This window comes from Sceloporus undulatus, chromosome 1, assembly GCF_019175285.1.
Source record: "Sceloporus undulatus isolate JIND9_A2432 ecotype Alabama chromosome 1, SceUnd_v1.1, whole genome shotgun sequence".
Lineage (NCBI taxonomy): Eukaryota > Metazoa > Chordata > Lepidosauria > Squamata > Phrynosomatidae > Sceloporus > Sceloporus undulatus.
Window position 1 is genome coordinate 206,980,541 of NC_056522.1, and position 16,886 is coordinate 206,997,426.

Consider the following 16,886-nt stretch of genomic DNA (forward strand, 5'->3'; position numbering starts at 1 on the left):
ACTTTTTTTGCCTGATTTTCAGCCTTTCTTTAATTTTCTTTTTAAAAATTGCGGTGATCACTTCATTTTCAGGTGGTTTGGGACAGTTTGGCTGGGTGAGTGGGAACCGTGAAAATCAATCTGAAAAAAAATTAATGCAGGAGGGGGGAGTCTGGGAGCTTTGTGGGGTTCCAAGAGGCTTAATGGACCACATTTAGGGGCCCTAAGGATGCATGATAGGCCACACTTTGCCCTACTGTATCCTAAAGGCTAGCTCTCATGTGTGGGGTAAGCTAGCAACCATGAATGGAGTCAGAGCTCCATGGCTGCTTCCTTCTCAGAAAAAAAAAGGAACAAACTAATTTCTTAAATTAGGGAAAAATGAATTCAGCAGGTAAGAAGGAAACAAAAGGCATGAGTACATAGGAAAGATGGAGAAGGAGGAAATGCAGGGACTATCAAGCTTCTCGTTGTACTCTCTCCTAGTGAACACTTTATACAAGCATTGATGCTTCCTTGTTTCCAACATTACCTCTAATGTTGTTTAGCCTCTTTTAGGAATCTCTCACCATGAAATAGTTTCAGGCTGGAAGTACTACTTATGCCCTCCCTTCGGCTTTCTTGGCCACTTACCAAGTACAGGGGTACCCCGGGTTACGAAATTAATTCGTTCCGCCGCCGCTTTCGTAACCCGGAATAATTCGTAAGCCGAAAAAGCCATAGGCGCTAATGGGGAAAAGCCGCGATTTCGTGTGAAATAGCGCCGAAAAGCACCAAAAAAATTTTCGTAACCCGAAATAACCTTCGTAACCCGGAACAGTTTTTTTGAATGGATTTTTTTTCGTAACCCGGAAATTTCGTAAGGCGGCGCATTCGTATCCCGGGGTACCAGTGTAGCTGCCTCTTCCAAAAGTTCTTGCATGACTCCTGTTTCCTTTTGACCTACCCCTGTTTTCTTCTGTTCATAAATGAGAAGCAGAAGGCAGGACTGTTCATATCCTCTTCTAATTGACTACAATAGATAAATGAATAACAAGATATAAATCTGTGCCTACTTACTGACAGATGATTTTGAGATAGTTACTCTACCTAAGAGCCTTTTCACACTGCACTATAGTGCCATGATCTCACTTTAACTGCCATGGCTGAATCCTATGGAAATGTGGCCCTTGAAATTCCCTGTAATCCCTGACTTTTGATGTGGACTCCCAACAAAACGTGGAGGGCTGCAACCCCATATGTAATAAGTTACCCTATTAGAAACCACAGAAAATTGAATGGAGCCAAAAATGAAGTTTTCAAAAGAACTAAGTACATGTCTACACCAATGACTAACCCATGCATGTTGGTTGTGCATGTGGTATGAAAGCCAGGCACAAAGCCACAAATGAAGCAGAATTCTTCCCATTGCTCATGTCAATAATATGTGTTCACCTACTTATTTTTGTTCTTCAGGCAGAATGTTGGTTAAGCTGTTTAGAAGAAATCATGCACATAACAGTTAAGCAGAAAATAATGGAGGCTGTGGTAGCCTATGAGGATAAGCCACGAGATCAGTGGCTGTTTGACTATCCAGCCCAAGTGGCTTTGACCAGCAGTCAGATTTGGTGGGCCACAGATGTTCGGATTGCTTTTGAAAGGCTTGAAGAAGGATTTGAAACTGCTCTGAAAGACTATAACCGCAAACAGGCAAGTGTGACAGCCTTTGAAATGGAAAAAGTGAAAGCAGCACCAGCCATGGGCTTGTAATGATTTGACTCAGTGATAATTTGGATTTCCTGGAATATTTTTCTTGAAGTTAGTTTGGCCCAAGATGTGTTGCTGCCTAAGGCAAAGGAGCAAGGTGGTACCCTTGTTCCCATTCCATGCACACAAGTGAAGCGACTAGCAGCTGGAATTTCACTTCAGCTCTGCTAACAGGATGCTTAGCTCCGGCATACCTGAGGGCATCAAGCCGGGTTAGGGACATAGGATATGGTGAGTGGCACATATAGCTCTGTCCTCCAAAAGAGAAAAATAACTGGAGGGACTCAGAAGCAAAGTCCAAGGAATGTTCAGCACTGCTAATTAAGGGATTTCCATGGTGTTTCCTAATGTTAAGGCTGACCCTGTGTCACTCTAGACCAATGGTCCTCAACTTTTTCAGGATGCCACCCCCTTTCCTCTTGGGCAACAACCCTACCACTCTCCAACACCTATTTCCTGATATTAAGTCTACTGTTCTACTGCAAATTTAAAACAACCAGTCTTGGTCACTGCTCCCTTTGCACCTGTATAAAGTTATCAAATCCCATGATTTTGGACAGTCCTCCTATTAACCTGTCCTGGAATTACAACAAAATCCTATTTGGGACAAGAGCACAGCAGCCCCCACCCCCATTTTGGTGAGACCACTCATAAATGCCATGCTGACTACCTTTCAGCCACCCTGCCAAGTCTTCCTCCAAGTCTCATGCGTGTTTGATTCCCACCAATTTGGTCGTAACTCTAGTGATTTATTGTAGGTACTTTGGCATCAGTTTTTGGTATATGTGTACATGTGTGTATGTCTGTGTGGTGAATCCAGCATTCAAGATCTGTCTTTTCAGAAGATGAACTGGCTTTTGATCTTTTGTCACATACTATATTTAATGTATCAGGATAGCTGAGCATAATTCCGACTCCTTTTTTGGTAAAAGGTTTTAACAAAGGCTCACTATTTGGCTATTATGTTATTCTTTCTCCTCTGTGTATTATATATGTTCTATTTGAAACTCTTAATAATTCCATCACATTGAACACTCAAGCAAATGTAGTGTAAATCAATCTGTGTGCCAGTATTTAATGCATATGGAAATAAAAGTAATGGCCACTAGTTGAAAAGTGTATCTTTGTTATTAAGGAAGCAAATTGCAATTATGAGAAAACAATACCATTATTAGCTTGCAAAAGTTATTTGCATTGATTAAAAGCCCCAATAAGTATGCCTTGCTTGCCAGAACTGCTCCATTTAGCACTTGACATATAATCGGGTTTTCCCTTCACAGTGTAATATCTCCATTGAAATATAATTATTTTGCAGATTGCTCAACTGAATGCCCTTATAAACATGCTGCTAGGGGAACTCACCCCTGGAGATCGTCAGAAGATCATGACAATATGCACAATTGATGTGCATGCAAGAGATGTTGTAGCCAAGCTTATAGCACAGAAGGTAATTTGTTGCAGAGCAATTACCCTAATGCATTTTTAAAAGCATAAAATAAAGAATAATTTCATTTGTTGAAAAGATATTCGGGTTGCTTATGTATAATGATGACAGAATATTTTGATTCAATCAATTTCTGTCCTTTTTTCTATGGCTTTGACAGGAGATAATTGCATTTACCAGTTGGTGGAAAAAGTGCTATTTAAGTGTGGACGTGTGTGTCTGTCTGTCTGTCTGTATGTATGCATATACATGTGTTATGTCTGTTTGTCCAAATGTTTAAAGTGTTTATTAAAACTGTATGCTATAAAATGATAGCAGGTTCTCATTTATTTGTCCCAGACCTGTTCAGTGTTACTATGAAACTGTGCATTTATTACAACTGGCTTTGCAATTTAAATTTTAGATAATATTATAATTGTGTACGAATCTGGCAGAGTATCTTCTGTTTTTTTATGTGCATATTGAAAGTTTCCATACCTCCCCCCAAAAGTTGTAACATTAACTTGATAATTCCTTTTAGCCTCACTCTAAATGTTTGGCTTCTTTGCAAAATTCAGGCAATGTATAAAGAAGTAAGTTTTGGCTTGATCAAGATGCTCTGTCTCTAGTGGGCTCATCTCCCCACATCTTTGCACTGTCACCACTAACTTGTCCTATCCTTCTGGGCCCAATCCATGCCACTGCTCTAGAAGGAGAAGGCAAGGCAAGTGGAAACTGTTGCTCCTTCTGCTTGGTCATATTACTACATGCATGCCAGGTGGAGAAGAAAATGGATGCCTCTCTCTTTTCAAGGAACAACATGGTACAAAAAGCCAGGTGTGCTGTTTTGGAACAGGAGGTGGAAAATGTCAAAAGCATTTATCCTCCTCTTTGGAAGTAAAAATGCATTTTCCTCTTATTTGGGGAGAAAGGCACAATAAAAATAAAATAAAATCAATAAATGAATAATAACAGAAGAAGGAATTAATAGAGACCTAGTGTGGTGTAGTGGTTTGAGTGTTAGACTCCAGGGAATCAGGATATGATCAGCAATAAAAGGAACTAATAATTTGCAGTCCATTTATGATACTCAAAATCTGCATGAGGTGGCTGCCTCACTGTATCTAATTGCTGAACCAGGTTCAGTGATGAGGTGATAACATGCAGGAGAAAGAACAGGGCCTTGGTAGTCAGCATTATTCTGCCTGCTCTGGTGTCAGTCTTAGTTTATCGCATGCATTTCCTAGTCCAATCTGTACACTGGACGGGATCGGGTTGGAACAGGAAGAAACGGGTTTTACTGCACACAAAATTGCTGCTGCATTGCCGTCTGATCAAAATCCATCCTCAAGCAGTGCTGTGGAGGCTGATTTTGGTAAGAAGGAAAGCTTCTGCAGCACCAAAATTGCCCATCAGAGCACTGCTTGGGGATGGATCATGGTCAGACAGCAGTGCACTAGCAATTTTGTGTGCAGTAAAACCTGTTTCTCCCCGTTCCAGCCCGATCCCATCCAATGCACAGATTGGGCTGGAAAATGTGTGTGATAAATCCTTAGTGGCTATGCACTGATGCTGATGCCTCATACCAGCCCTGGCCAAAAAGATCTCCTTGGTTCAGTGTTTGGCTTCTCCATCTACAAAAGGTCTCTGCTGTCAGAGCTGGGAACAATCTTGGACTGAGAAGTTTTCTCTCAGATAGAGTAATCAGTACTAAATTTGGAGGACCAGTACTCTGACTCAGTGTAAATTAGGTTTGCTTGGCCAGGTTTGCATGGTACTTCATATTAGGTCAGAGTTAATATTCTGAAGCTATACCATATCTGTGGAAGATAAGGAAGAAGTGTGACCTAAGAACTGTAACATGAATCAGCAGCCAAATACAGGGACTCTCTACATAATAATGTGGTGGGGTTTGCAAAGAGATTGACTGTTTGAATACTTCTATGTATGGAACAGCTTAATTGACTGAATATTAATTCATGAAATGATGTAGGCCAGCCTTTCTCAACCTTGGGTCCCCAGACGCTGCTGACTACAGCTAACATTATGCACAACTGCTAGGCCATGGGGGAAGGGGATGGCATTGTCTTGTCATTTGTCTTAGAGGCCAAAATATCTGGGGCTAGCCCTGGTCTTTATCCTATTTCCCTCTTTTATAGATGCCCTGTATACCACTTGATAAACTAATTTCAAGATGTAGCAGATTATGATTAGTTATAGCTGGTGGTTCCCATGTCAGTGGAGCATTGAATCCACTCTGTGGCTGATTATGAGCATATAGCCCAAGAAGATGTTGGAATGAAAAAAAAGAGAGAAAAAGGATGTCTAGACTGCACCTTACTTACAGGTTTTCCTGGAACATCTATTAATTTGTTGTCCCCCCCCCCCCCTTTTCTTAATTTGAGGTTTCTAATGGACAAGCATTTACATGGCTATCACAACTGCGTCACCGATGGGATGAAGAGCAAACTGAGTGTTTTGTCAACATTTGTGATGCTCACTTTCAGTATGCTTATGAATATCTTGGGAATAGTCCCAGACTTGTAATCACACCTCTTACTGACAGGTAAGGACTGTATTTCAAGTGGCTGAAGAGTAGGGTTGCCAGAAGTAAAACTGGAGAAGGCTCTTTCACCTCTAATGTCTGTGTAGAAAAAGGAATTTCAGCAGGCATTGGTAGCTATCTGCTTGCATGGCAAGCAACACCTACTTGGCAAGAAATTTTCTCTTCTACACAGCCATTAAAGGTATAGGAACTCTCTCCAGTTTTCGGTCTGGCAACCCTGAGGAGGAGTGATTTTAAATGAGGAAGGCCATGGGATACTGTGCTTGTTCCACACAAAGCTTCTTCTGGGTTTTCTATTGTCTTATCATTTCTCCACAAAACTGGAACGTGTCTGAATATAGATATAAATAGTGAAATTCAGGAATCTATCCAACAGTCTGATTATTAGGAGGGAAGGAAAGTAATTTTTTAAAAAAACAGCTGCCATTCTTTCTTAAAAACAGATGATTTTTCTCAAACTTTTCTAACAATGGGTCTGAAGAAGTGCTTAATTGGCCCATTTGACTTTAGCAATCAATGTTTTACCTTTAAAAAAGCCAAGAAAAACAATGCTATGGCTGCAGTCTTATGCTCAATCGTCTATGCAGGAATAAGTCCCAGGCAACTAAATATTATGCTGTTAATTATTTTGCATGTAATGAAAGCAGTTTGTCAAAGACAGTGGTCTTTTAACTCTGTTAACTAGCATTCTGTTTTCAAATCTAACAACTGTGCAGTGCTCTGAACAGTTGCTGAAGAAAAATCTCTTTCCACTGAACATAATCATTTTGTTGTGGTGCAATGCATAATAGCTGTTGGAGGAGGAAATTTACAGCAATTTTAAATATTCTTTTCACTGAAATTGTTTATCCACATTGCTAAAGCCTTTAAGGAAATACTGATGTTTTCTGCATTGTCGGGAGCAGCTGTCTACGTCTCCTGCGGCTGTCAGCCCACTAACTAGGCAGATGGCAGACAGAAGCGGAGGTAAAAAGGAGGAAGGGAGGGAGACGGCTAAAAAGGAATATGGCAGCACCTTTAGACTAACTTGTTTTTATTTTAGTATGGACTTTCATGGATCCCTTCTTCAGATGCAGTACAGAGTGGCTGAGGTGTGTCTACTCTCTGCAGGACTAACTTTTCTGTCTTGCAGGAAGCCCAGCTGGCAGATGGGGATGATGATCCTTCTGTGTTTTGAAACATGGGAAGCCTTATGTGGAACCATGTGCTCTGTAGGTGTGATTAGGATTTTGTGTGTGTGTGTGTGTGTGTGTGTGTGTGTGTGTGTGTGTTTTAATGCACTGAATGAGCCCTTAATAATCAGGTCACCAAGTAGCATTAAGATATATAAATTCTATTAATTGCCATTTTGTTTTTTATATTTTTATTTTTATATACATAGATACTAACATAAAAAAGACATAAAACAGAAAATAGTACAATAATTCTAAGGTGTTACAAAATCCAAAATAAAACATTAATAAAGAAGTTAAAAAAAAGAACCGCAATAATCAAGACAATAAGTTTTGTAGTTGAAGGTACATACATACACATTTGCTTTACTATTAATTGCCATTTTGGACCTGTCAGTAAAGAGTGCACAAAGCAAGCAAGATTGGTTTGCCATAGATGTAAACTTTTATATATATAGTGTGTGGAAAGGGAACAGAACAGGGATAGAGAGAGCACAGGGCAGCCAAGGAGCTCCGAAGAGGATGCCTGTTGACCAAACTAGCAGCAACAGCCTCTTCCTGTGTCTTTTGCAGAGACCTGTAGGAGACTGAGACTAATGAGACCAGAGTATACACATTAGCCCTAGGTGAGACAGCAGGTCAGAGAGGACTGAGCAGAAAATTTTGACAATGCCTAAAAGAAAAAAACAGGAAAAAAACAGGAAATAATTTTAGTGCCAAGCTGTCTTCTATAATTTACTGACTGAAGAATAGATTTTCACAGTCATTTGTGCTGATTCTCACAGGTCACTGTGTTCAAGAAAGCAGAGGAGAAAAAAGTAACTTTTCTAAGCTCCGCTTCCTTCCATACTATACCCTGCCAAACATGTGATGATTCGGTACAGCAAAAGTAACATAAAGCAAAAGATAGTTATATATCACCAAGGTGATGCTCCAGGAAATGTGAGGAAAGTAATCTGTTCCCTTTGCTAGTCCTGTCAGTGTAAGGAAAATAAAATCTTCTAGGCTCCCAACAGGACAGTCAGGGTAACCTTCAAAGCCCTTTCACACTACACAATTATACATCTATGATTCTTCTTTAACTGCCATAGCTGCACCTTATGGGATCCTGGGCTTTGTAACTTAGATGAAGGCACCAGAGGAACAGAGAATTCTCAGTGTCCCTCCTTAAACTTCAAGTACCAGGATTTCATAAGATGTAACCATGGTAGTTAGACTGTAATCATAATGCTATAATTGTGTGATATGAGGGGCCCTCCAGATGCTGTTTGACTACAACTCTAAGCAGTCTTAGAACTTTATTGTACCTGTTTTTTTTTCCAGCATTACGGGTACGGAAAGAGGATGCTCATGTGCGCGCGTGACCGGCCAAAAACGGATTTAACTGCATGGCAAAGCATCCCCAAAAGTCCCAGTTCTGTTCCGTTGCGCCAAGCTGTCCTTGTTCAGTGCTGAGGGGCGCCATTTTGCTCGGTCAGAAGACTTCCAACCAGAACATTTTACGCGCCTCAGCACTGAATGAGGACGGCTTGACACAACGGAATGGAATGGGGCCTTTTGGGGGATGCTTTGCTGTGCAGTAAAATCCATTTTTGGCCAGTCGCGTGCGCACACGAGTGTCCTTTTCTCGTACCCATAATGCTGAAAAGAACGGGTGCAATAATGTCCTTAGTCAGCATAGCCAATTTCATTCCCAAAAGCTAAAATGTGGAGATCAGCCTCAATTTTACAAGAAAATATTTTGGCTGTCAGTGTAAGCAGAAAAATCAAGTCTAATCAAAATTGATGCATAATATACATCAGGGGTAGGCAACCCTTTTGAGCCGGGGGCCAGGTTGCTGCCCCTCAGACAACTGGGGGGCCGAAGCCAAAAAATAAATAATTAAATAATTGTTTAAAAATTAAATAAATACATAAACCAGGACAAATGTAGGACAAAATTTTCAAATGGAGGGCACTTTTTAAATGAAAAATGGAGGACACGCAAAAAATTTGCTGATTTTTTAAAAAAATGTTAATATAAATGCATGTTTCTGATGCTTCTTTAGACAATTGCCCTCCCTTGCCCCTGCACGCGAGACGCCAAAGGCCCCGGCGGCAATCGGCGGCAGGACCGGGCTGGGGCCGGTCCCAAGGCCTCACTGGGCCGCATCCAGCCCGCGGGCCGCAGGTTGCCTACCCCTGATATACATTTTAGAGCATAAAATACAGATAAAATACAGTATTTATTTATGAGGTTCCTGATGTACTCAATGTATCAGGTCCAGAATCTTACTGTGGCCATCGATTTGGTCCCACTAGATACATACAAAGTTTGGAGATCCTGTGATCAAGTATGTGCCTTCAAATGTTAAATTATAGCACACATGGGCAAAGTGTGGCTCTCCAAAGGTTGTTGGAATATAACTCCCATTTGCCTTAGCCATCGTAGCCAATGGTGATGAATGCTAGGAAGTGTAGTATAGCAATAAATGGGAGACCACACTTTGTTGTTGAACAGAAGTATAGATGTGTGAACCTTGTTTTTTTAAAAATGACAGTTGTATATGTTTTCGGCTAATACAAACAAAATAAAGACTGTGCAGTACTTGTACTGGCCAGGCCCTTCTAGTCATTTTCCAAGCTTCCATTTGAAGAGTGGAGCATCTGAAATGGACAGCTAGTGCTGAGGACATGCCTCCTTACCACAAAGGATGGGGAACATTTGGTTCCTCACATGGTTTAGATTTTAACTCTTAGAAGCTCTAGTTCCAATGGCAAGGAACTATAGTAGCTGTATTCCAAAACATCTGCAGAGTCAAAAATTTCCCCATCCATATCAGACCTTCATTTCATAGTACAGTAGTTTGTTACTTATTTTCTCTATGTCCAAACAGATCATAGAATCGTAGAGTTGGATTCTAGAATCATAGAATTGTAGAGTTGGAAGAGACCACAAGGGCCATCCAGTCCAACCCCCTGCCATGCAGGAAATCTCAAAGCATCCCCGACAGATGGTCATCCAGCCTCTGCTTAAAGACCTCCAAAGAAGGAGACTCCACCATTCTCTGAGGGAGTGTGTTCCACTGTCAAACAGCCCTTACTGTCAGGAAGTTCCTCCTAATATTGAGGTGGTACCCTTTCACATGTACTGTTGTCAAGCCATCTGTGCATTTCATTTTTACTGCCCAAGCATAATATCCTACATTATCCCTATTGAAAATCACTTTGTTAGTTTCTAATCTATTAAGGCCTTTTCGAATTTTGATCCTGTCCTGTGGGGTAGTAACTTTCCCTCTTAATTTGGCATCATCTGTAGATTTGATAAACATGTCCTCTATTCCTTCATCCAAGTCATTGATTAAGGTGTTGAACAGCAGTGGGACTAGGACAGAGCCCTGTCAGGAAAGTTGACTATCATGAAGAAATCTTCATATAATAGAAATAGTAAGTACATTTCTATACCACTTATCAGTGCACTACAATAGAATCCACTCTCGCCATAGCCTAAACAAGTTTTCATGTAGCTGATTTAAAGTAGATTTAAGTTGCTGACTTGACCTCACTGGTACCAGAGATAGCTTGGGAGAATCAAGGTATCCCTTTCAGGTTGACATTGTCTGCATGAAATAATAACACATTCAAGTTTAACGTATTTATTCTTTAGGTTAAACCAGTTTGTCTGACACTTTCTGACACAAAGGAGATAAGGATTCAGAGCAATACTAGCAGCACAGTATTAGGAACAACATTTTTCTGTCTCACTTGAGAATATCATCCTTTAATCTGGTTAGGCATTTCTCTCTTCATAGCTGGTTCAAGCTTCACAGAGCTTTTCTTTTGAGAAATAACCAAAAACAAAGCAAGTAAGCAATGGGAAAGCAGTTGCTTAACCATCAGCCTTAGTGTGTGATGAACATTGCACCTTTCTGTGGTGCACCCCATGCCACTCTGAGTACAGGCAAAAAAGTTACATTTCCGTAATTGTCAAAAAAAGAGATTTTCCCCCCACAGTAAAAATTTATAAAAGAAATGCTATTCCATGCTTCTTTCAAAGTTGTGGATTAAGAAAAACTTTTTTCTCCTTCTTCTTTTTAACATGTTGGGGCATTTCCTGTGACCTTGAAGAGGAAGGAGCTAGGGACAATTTTTCTTTTAACGATGAAGCAGTCCACCTAGTAGTAACTGAATCCCCCCACGTATCCTTCCCCATGCCTTTTTGTGTGCATAACTTTAGAAGTTTTGAAAAGAACACTAACATTCTTGTACATGACAGAAACAGCTGGTTAAAAAAAAGATAGGAAAGGCTGGCCACTTAGATTTCACCAGATGGGTAGAGTGTGACATGATCAATTATATCTTAGTAAAGCGGTAGAATCAATGTGCTGGAGGAGGGCATACAAGAACAAACGAAGAAGGACACCTTGTGGAGTTTAAGGAAAAAAGGTAGAGAGCATCGTGATCAGGAAAGGACAAAAGAAATAGCCCACTCCTTCAGAAGCCAATGGAGGCAGGCCTACTAGCAAAGTACAAGGAGAGCAGGTATACAGTAATAATAATAAGTACTGTAGGGTTAGAGGATCATGTGGAGATGGTCACGGAAGAAAGCAAAAGTACCATAGCGCTAAAGGAAAAGGTTTTCTGGAAGTCAAAGATATCAGAGAGCACACAAAAGACAATCACGAGGGTGAAGGAGATGAAGATCAAGGGTGGAGAAGAAGACTAATGAGGAAGAAGAAGTTTTAGAGAAAGCTGGAAGACCTAGTGAAGCCCTCTAGCATGAGAGATGAAAGACCACAAGGTGGTAAATAGCAGAAGAGATTTCTTCAAGCTGCTGAACAATGCCAGTAGCAGGAAGCCTAGAAAGCTGTCTCAATTGAGCCTAAATAAATGGTTAAGACGAGAAGCCTGAGATGCGGCCTTGGAAAGAATGTTCCCAAAACTTCATATATGACACTCTTACTTTGGAAATCAAAATTAGATGAAAGGCCTTCAAATCTTATCAGTAGTTAAGGAATAGAATTAGCGATGCTAATTTTCCCTAAGATACACATTTTCCCATGTATGAGGCTTTCTACAAGAATTACAAAGCAGTATACATTGTGACAGGCAGATGAGAATGTATTGTATACTGCCATCCAGGTTTATACTTTTGGACTCAAACCAGTTCTTTGGACTACCAGTGGTCAATGTGAAGACCAGCATAGCTGAAAATAACATCAGCCCTTTTCTTAATGTCTTCTTCTCTGTATTTAGTGTGTTTGAAGTGAACAACCATATTTCAAACTGGTAGTGTGAGGTTAGAATAAAATAAACAATTATTTGGGGGGGGGGTTGGTTTTACACTCAACTTGGCTGAGTTTCTACATCTAGTAGTGAATTTTTTTTTTTTTTGTGAAGTCGAAGGCTTTCACAGCTCGCATCCATAGGTTTGTGGATTTTTTGGGCTGTGAGGCCACGTTCTGGAAGAGTTTTTTCCTGATATTTTGCCAACAAGCTGTGGCTGGCATCTTTGGCTTCATTCCCATTTACAAATAAATTGGTTTGTGATCCGAATCGCTGGATCAGTTCAACAGAGGTGCGTGGTTCGCACTACTTTTGTCCTGATTGCATTCCCCCCCCCCCTGTAAAATAACCCACTAGTGGTTCACATTGACAAATGAATCAATTCAAAATGTACGCACTTCAGCCGGTCAAAGGGCAAATTTAAATCAATTCTGATCCGCATCTGGTTCACACTTGTGCAGAATCAATTTATCCAAAAAGACACGGAATAAATCAACATCAAAAAGATGCGGGTTAAATAGCCCTCCCTCTCCAAATTGCTTCAGCGGTTCAGTTCAAGTGGGAACTAGGGTTATTTGAACTGGTTCAAACTGATTTGCGATCCGGTTTAAAAGGTAGTGGGAATCAGGCCTAAATATGCTGCCACAGTAGGATATGATTTAATTTTGGGATCTTGGCTAGACATAGCTGCTGAGTTCAGCAAAGATACTGGAGGAGAATAACTTCTATTTCTTACATGGGATTGTATATCTTCTTTTATACTAACTCTTCATCCTCACCAAGATTTCACAATTTACATAAGAAGCAATTCTATACATGCGTATTATGTACATTAAATTGGCAGGCCACTCTTATTTCATGGTTACCATATGGTTTTCATACTACACTTACCACACCAAAATACAGGGAAAGTAGAACAGGGCAATCTGTTTTACAGGACAAGCATTTGACCACTGTGCTTGCTGCAAAAAGGATTTTTTTTTACCATGTGGGTGCTGTATTTTATTTATATTTGGGCTGATATGTTTTAAATTGTGTTTTAATTTATTTCTGTTTTGTTATTTTGTTTTCTGTTTTATTTGTATTTTATTTGAATGTGTGAGCTGCATAGTCCGATTTGTGGGATGGAGAGAAAGTCAGGATATACTGTATAACCAATAAGTAAACAGAGATGTTAAGCACAATAAACATGTGTAGGTCTAGTACAATCTGGGTATACATTGTTTGACATCTTATCTGAAACATGATTTTACAGTAGCTTCCAATGTTTCCATATAGTCACTTTTGCCATCCTCTGTAGTAGGACAGTGCAATCAAAACTCAGAGATATGTTGGCTAAAAGACAGACGCTTCTTGTGCTGGGTAAGCCAGCTTTCTGATGGCTGAATTACTGGCTGATATCAGAGATCAATTAGCAGAAGGATCTTTGAGCACAGCTGTTCTGCTGGCTGAGATCAACCAAAAACAGTGTGGAGAAGGAGTATCTGTAACATTCCCAGTCTCTCTTTGTGGCTTCCTCTTCTCTTTTTGTTAAAATTTAGACCCAGCCCTGATACTCTGTGTTATATCAATGGTTTCTCTTGATATCTTAAGTGTTCCTTGAACTGAGGATAACACGATAATTGTGTGTCTTTGACTTATTAAACCTAAGCTATGAGATACTGTGGACCAATGTAAACAAATTATTACCTCAGATTTTACATTTGACAGGTAAAATCTATTTCGCATTTGAAATTGCCGTGTGTTTTTGTCTTCTTATAGCCCTTACTATTTTGAAATTGGGAAATAAAAGACTATTTGGTATCATATTGAGAGCTTTACTACTACAGTATAATATTTCATTACATTGCTTCTGTAGATTGTAACCCATACACTTGCTTATCTACACAAAATGCTGGTATAATAATAATGTATTCCTTCTGGAGTTTTTCCAGAGATATATAACATATCTATTCCTGCAGATGCTACATTACCTTGACACAGTCTCTTCACTTGACTATGAGTGGTGCATTGTCAGGACCTGCAGGAACAGGGAAAACAGAAACCACCAAGGATTTAGGCCGGTCTCTAGGAATGATGGTTTATGTCTTCAACTGTTCAGAACAAATGGATTATAAGGTACTGTGTTTGTTCAAATATTAATTAAAAGACTTAATGCTTAGTTATTCATCTATGGCTCAAATAGATCAACAAACTGAAGGAAGAATAACATTTGTAAATAATTTTAGCATGGTGAAACTTAAGAAGCAAAGAGATGATGATGAAGTTGACAATGGTGATGACTGATCAAGGGAGGCAGGATTTTAGAGTCTGGGTTTCTGAAATAATCAATGTGAGAGCAACTCTGGATAAGAATTAAAAAGCCATCATACATATTCAGATAAAGTAACTATCTTCCATTTATATCGAAGGTGGAGAAAGTAGGGCCATGAGGCACATACAGTTCTAATCTCTCTGACCCCAAATTCCCCCTGCCCACCCTAATTGATATTTTTGGGTGAAAAATCACCACATAGATTGCCCTCAAATGATGCCTGGAGCATCATTTTTACCCTTAATATGTAACCCAATTCAGCTGAAAATTAGTGTGGTCTACTGTGGGAGCTAGGAGTGAAAGTATTTACTTAATCATGTCATGGATGAGTTTTGTTTTTTTTGTCAGTGGCAACTGCTTGTATGCCAAGGGGGTGTCACCACAAATGATGATGTTTCAAATAGCTAGCCTGTACTCCTTCAGTAGAACTGAGAGCCACTAATATAAGAAGATAGGCTGCTGCATTCTTGGCAGCAGATGCTTATTTTATGGCCCAAAGAATAATTCCACATAGAGGAAGGGTAGGCAGAATTCAGATCACCGTCTACTGGTAGGTCATGGGATGATTTGCAATTATAACAATATAGTGCGCCTGCACCATACATGGGCTTCCCATACACGGATTTGAGCTTACGTGTACAGCAAGCCCGGGAGGACAAAATGGTGCGGGAGCACACCGCCATAGAAACCAATGGAATTTGAGCATACACATTTTTCCATATACCGGTGGGGGGGAATGGACCCCCGCGTATAGGAAGGGCTCATTGTATGTTTTTCTGTTTCCCACTTTTGATTAACAATAGCAAAAATAAATCACTTTCCCCCTTCTACAGATTGAGTTGTCAGAATACTTGACCCATGGTAACTTGGATTAGGAATGGAAAAGAGTTAAATTTTCCAAATCAATATATGAACTGCAACTTCCAGAATATTACAGTACAGTCCTGTGAAAAAACAATAACAATAAAAGTATGCAAAATATCTATATTAGGGGAAAGCATGCATGGAAAGATGAATAATAGGTGAAAATACATACAAAGCAGTTTTATGTTTAAAAAACTGTTTCTCAGAATTGAATATATTAGGTAAACTTGTTAGTAGTAGTAAAGTAATAGTAAGTGTTCTACAACCGAGAAATGAGTGGCAAGTAGAAAAACTGTGAAGTATACAAGTGATTCTACTTAATCAGAGAGAAGAGCTGATCATCCTGTAACAGATATAAAAAGGTGTGTGCCAAACCCAGTGTAGCCCAAGGACTGCAAAGCTCAGCAGGCAGGCATGCTAACAGGCTTGGTGCTAGTTGATGAAGACTGATGTTTAAGACTGTTGATTTATGAAGGTATGCTGCAATTTCTGTTTAAACTAATGCTGCAAGTACTACTTGGAAGAATGCTAAAGGACTAAGTTTTAAGAACTCTTTGGCGTGGGAAAGTCAGTCCCAAAGAGCTGTGCCGCCGCCAGTTCTAGGGTTAGAGACCATACACCAACCGCATGGTCCCTAATGGTGGTATCCTGTCTACATGGGCACTGCCATCTTAGCATAACAGACGCACAGCTTCCATATGTTATCGTGCATTGCATACGTCACAAGTGCACCAATGGCGCACTCGTTATGTAAGTTGGGCACCGTAAAAAGAACCCAGAAAAAATGGGTTCTGTTTACTCCGGAGGGATGTTGCGCCATTTGGCAGCTGCAGCATCCCTCTGGAGGGAAACAGCCCACCGCCAGGCCGCCCCTTTGGGGTGGTCTGTCCCAGGCCTAAGTTTTGTAACCAAGACTAAAAGGAGTTTATTTGCAGCTTGTATGACTGCAATCCTAGTTGCCTAAATAAAATCCTACTGAGTTATTATCATCTGCAAGCCTTGTGTGGGAGGTTATGCCTTATCCGCACTGAGGTTTGGAGGTGAATTCTGCTGGCACATCTGCTATAAAACCTCAACAAAAGAGGTGTACATAACTGCTTATATTAAGAAAAATATGCTCAGACATGCATAGTTATCTAGATTTCTTAAAGATACAGAACAAAAGTAAGGAAAAATTAGAAATTGAGGAGAAACCCAAACTAACAGATTTACTCAGATTTAGACTGTTAGACACATACTTGGGACAGCTAGGTTAAAGTTCCCAATGAGCTTCAAAATCCACAGGGTAGCTTTGTGCCAGTCATTCTCTATCAGTCTTGCTTACCTCATGGGATTGTTGTGAGGATAAAGTGGTGAAGATGGCAGCCAGATGCATGCCTTCGGCTCACTGGGAGATGGGCATGGTATAAATGCCACTAATAATGAATAATAAATGAATTCCAAATTCAGATGTTGATTTGAACTGATAACTTATCTCAATACATGGCTTATTATAATAGGTATAAGGTTGCCCTCTAAGTCACTATTTTACATTTCCCCCAGCCTCCCTGCAGTCAC

General features: G+C 40.1%; 1 protein-coding gene across 1 annotated transcript in view; it reads left to right on the forward strand.

The window, feature by feature from the left end:
• The window catches only part of LOC121925833 (dynein axonemal heavy chain 11-like), a 263,238-nt gene that overhangs the window by 44,070 nt on the left and 202,282 nt on the right, over positions 1-16,886 (forward strand). The window contains exons 21-24 of the mRNA XM_042458413.1: positions 1,435-1,668; positions 3,041-3,172; positions 5,554-5,714; positions 14,113-14,269. Of these exons, the coding sequence (XP_042314347.1) occupies positions 1,435-1,668; positions 3,041-3,172; positions 5,554-5,714; positions 14,113-14,269 (684 nt within the window). The remainder of the gene's footprint in view (positions 1-1,434; positions 1,669-3,040; positions 3,173-5,553; positions 5,715-14,112; positions 14,270-16,886) is intronic.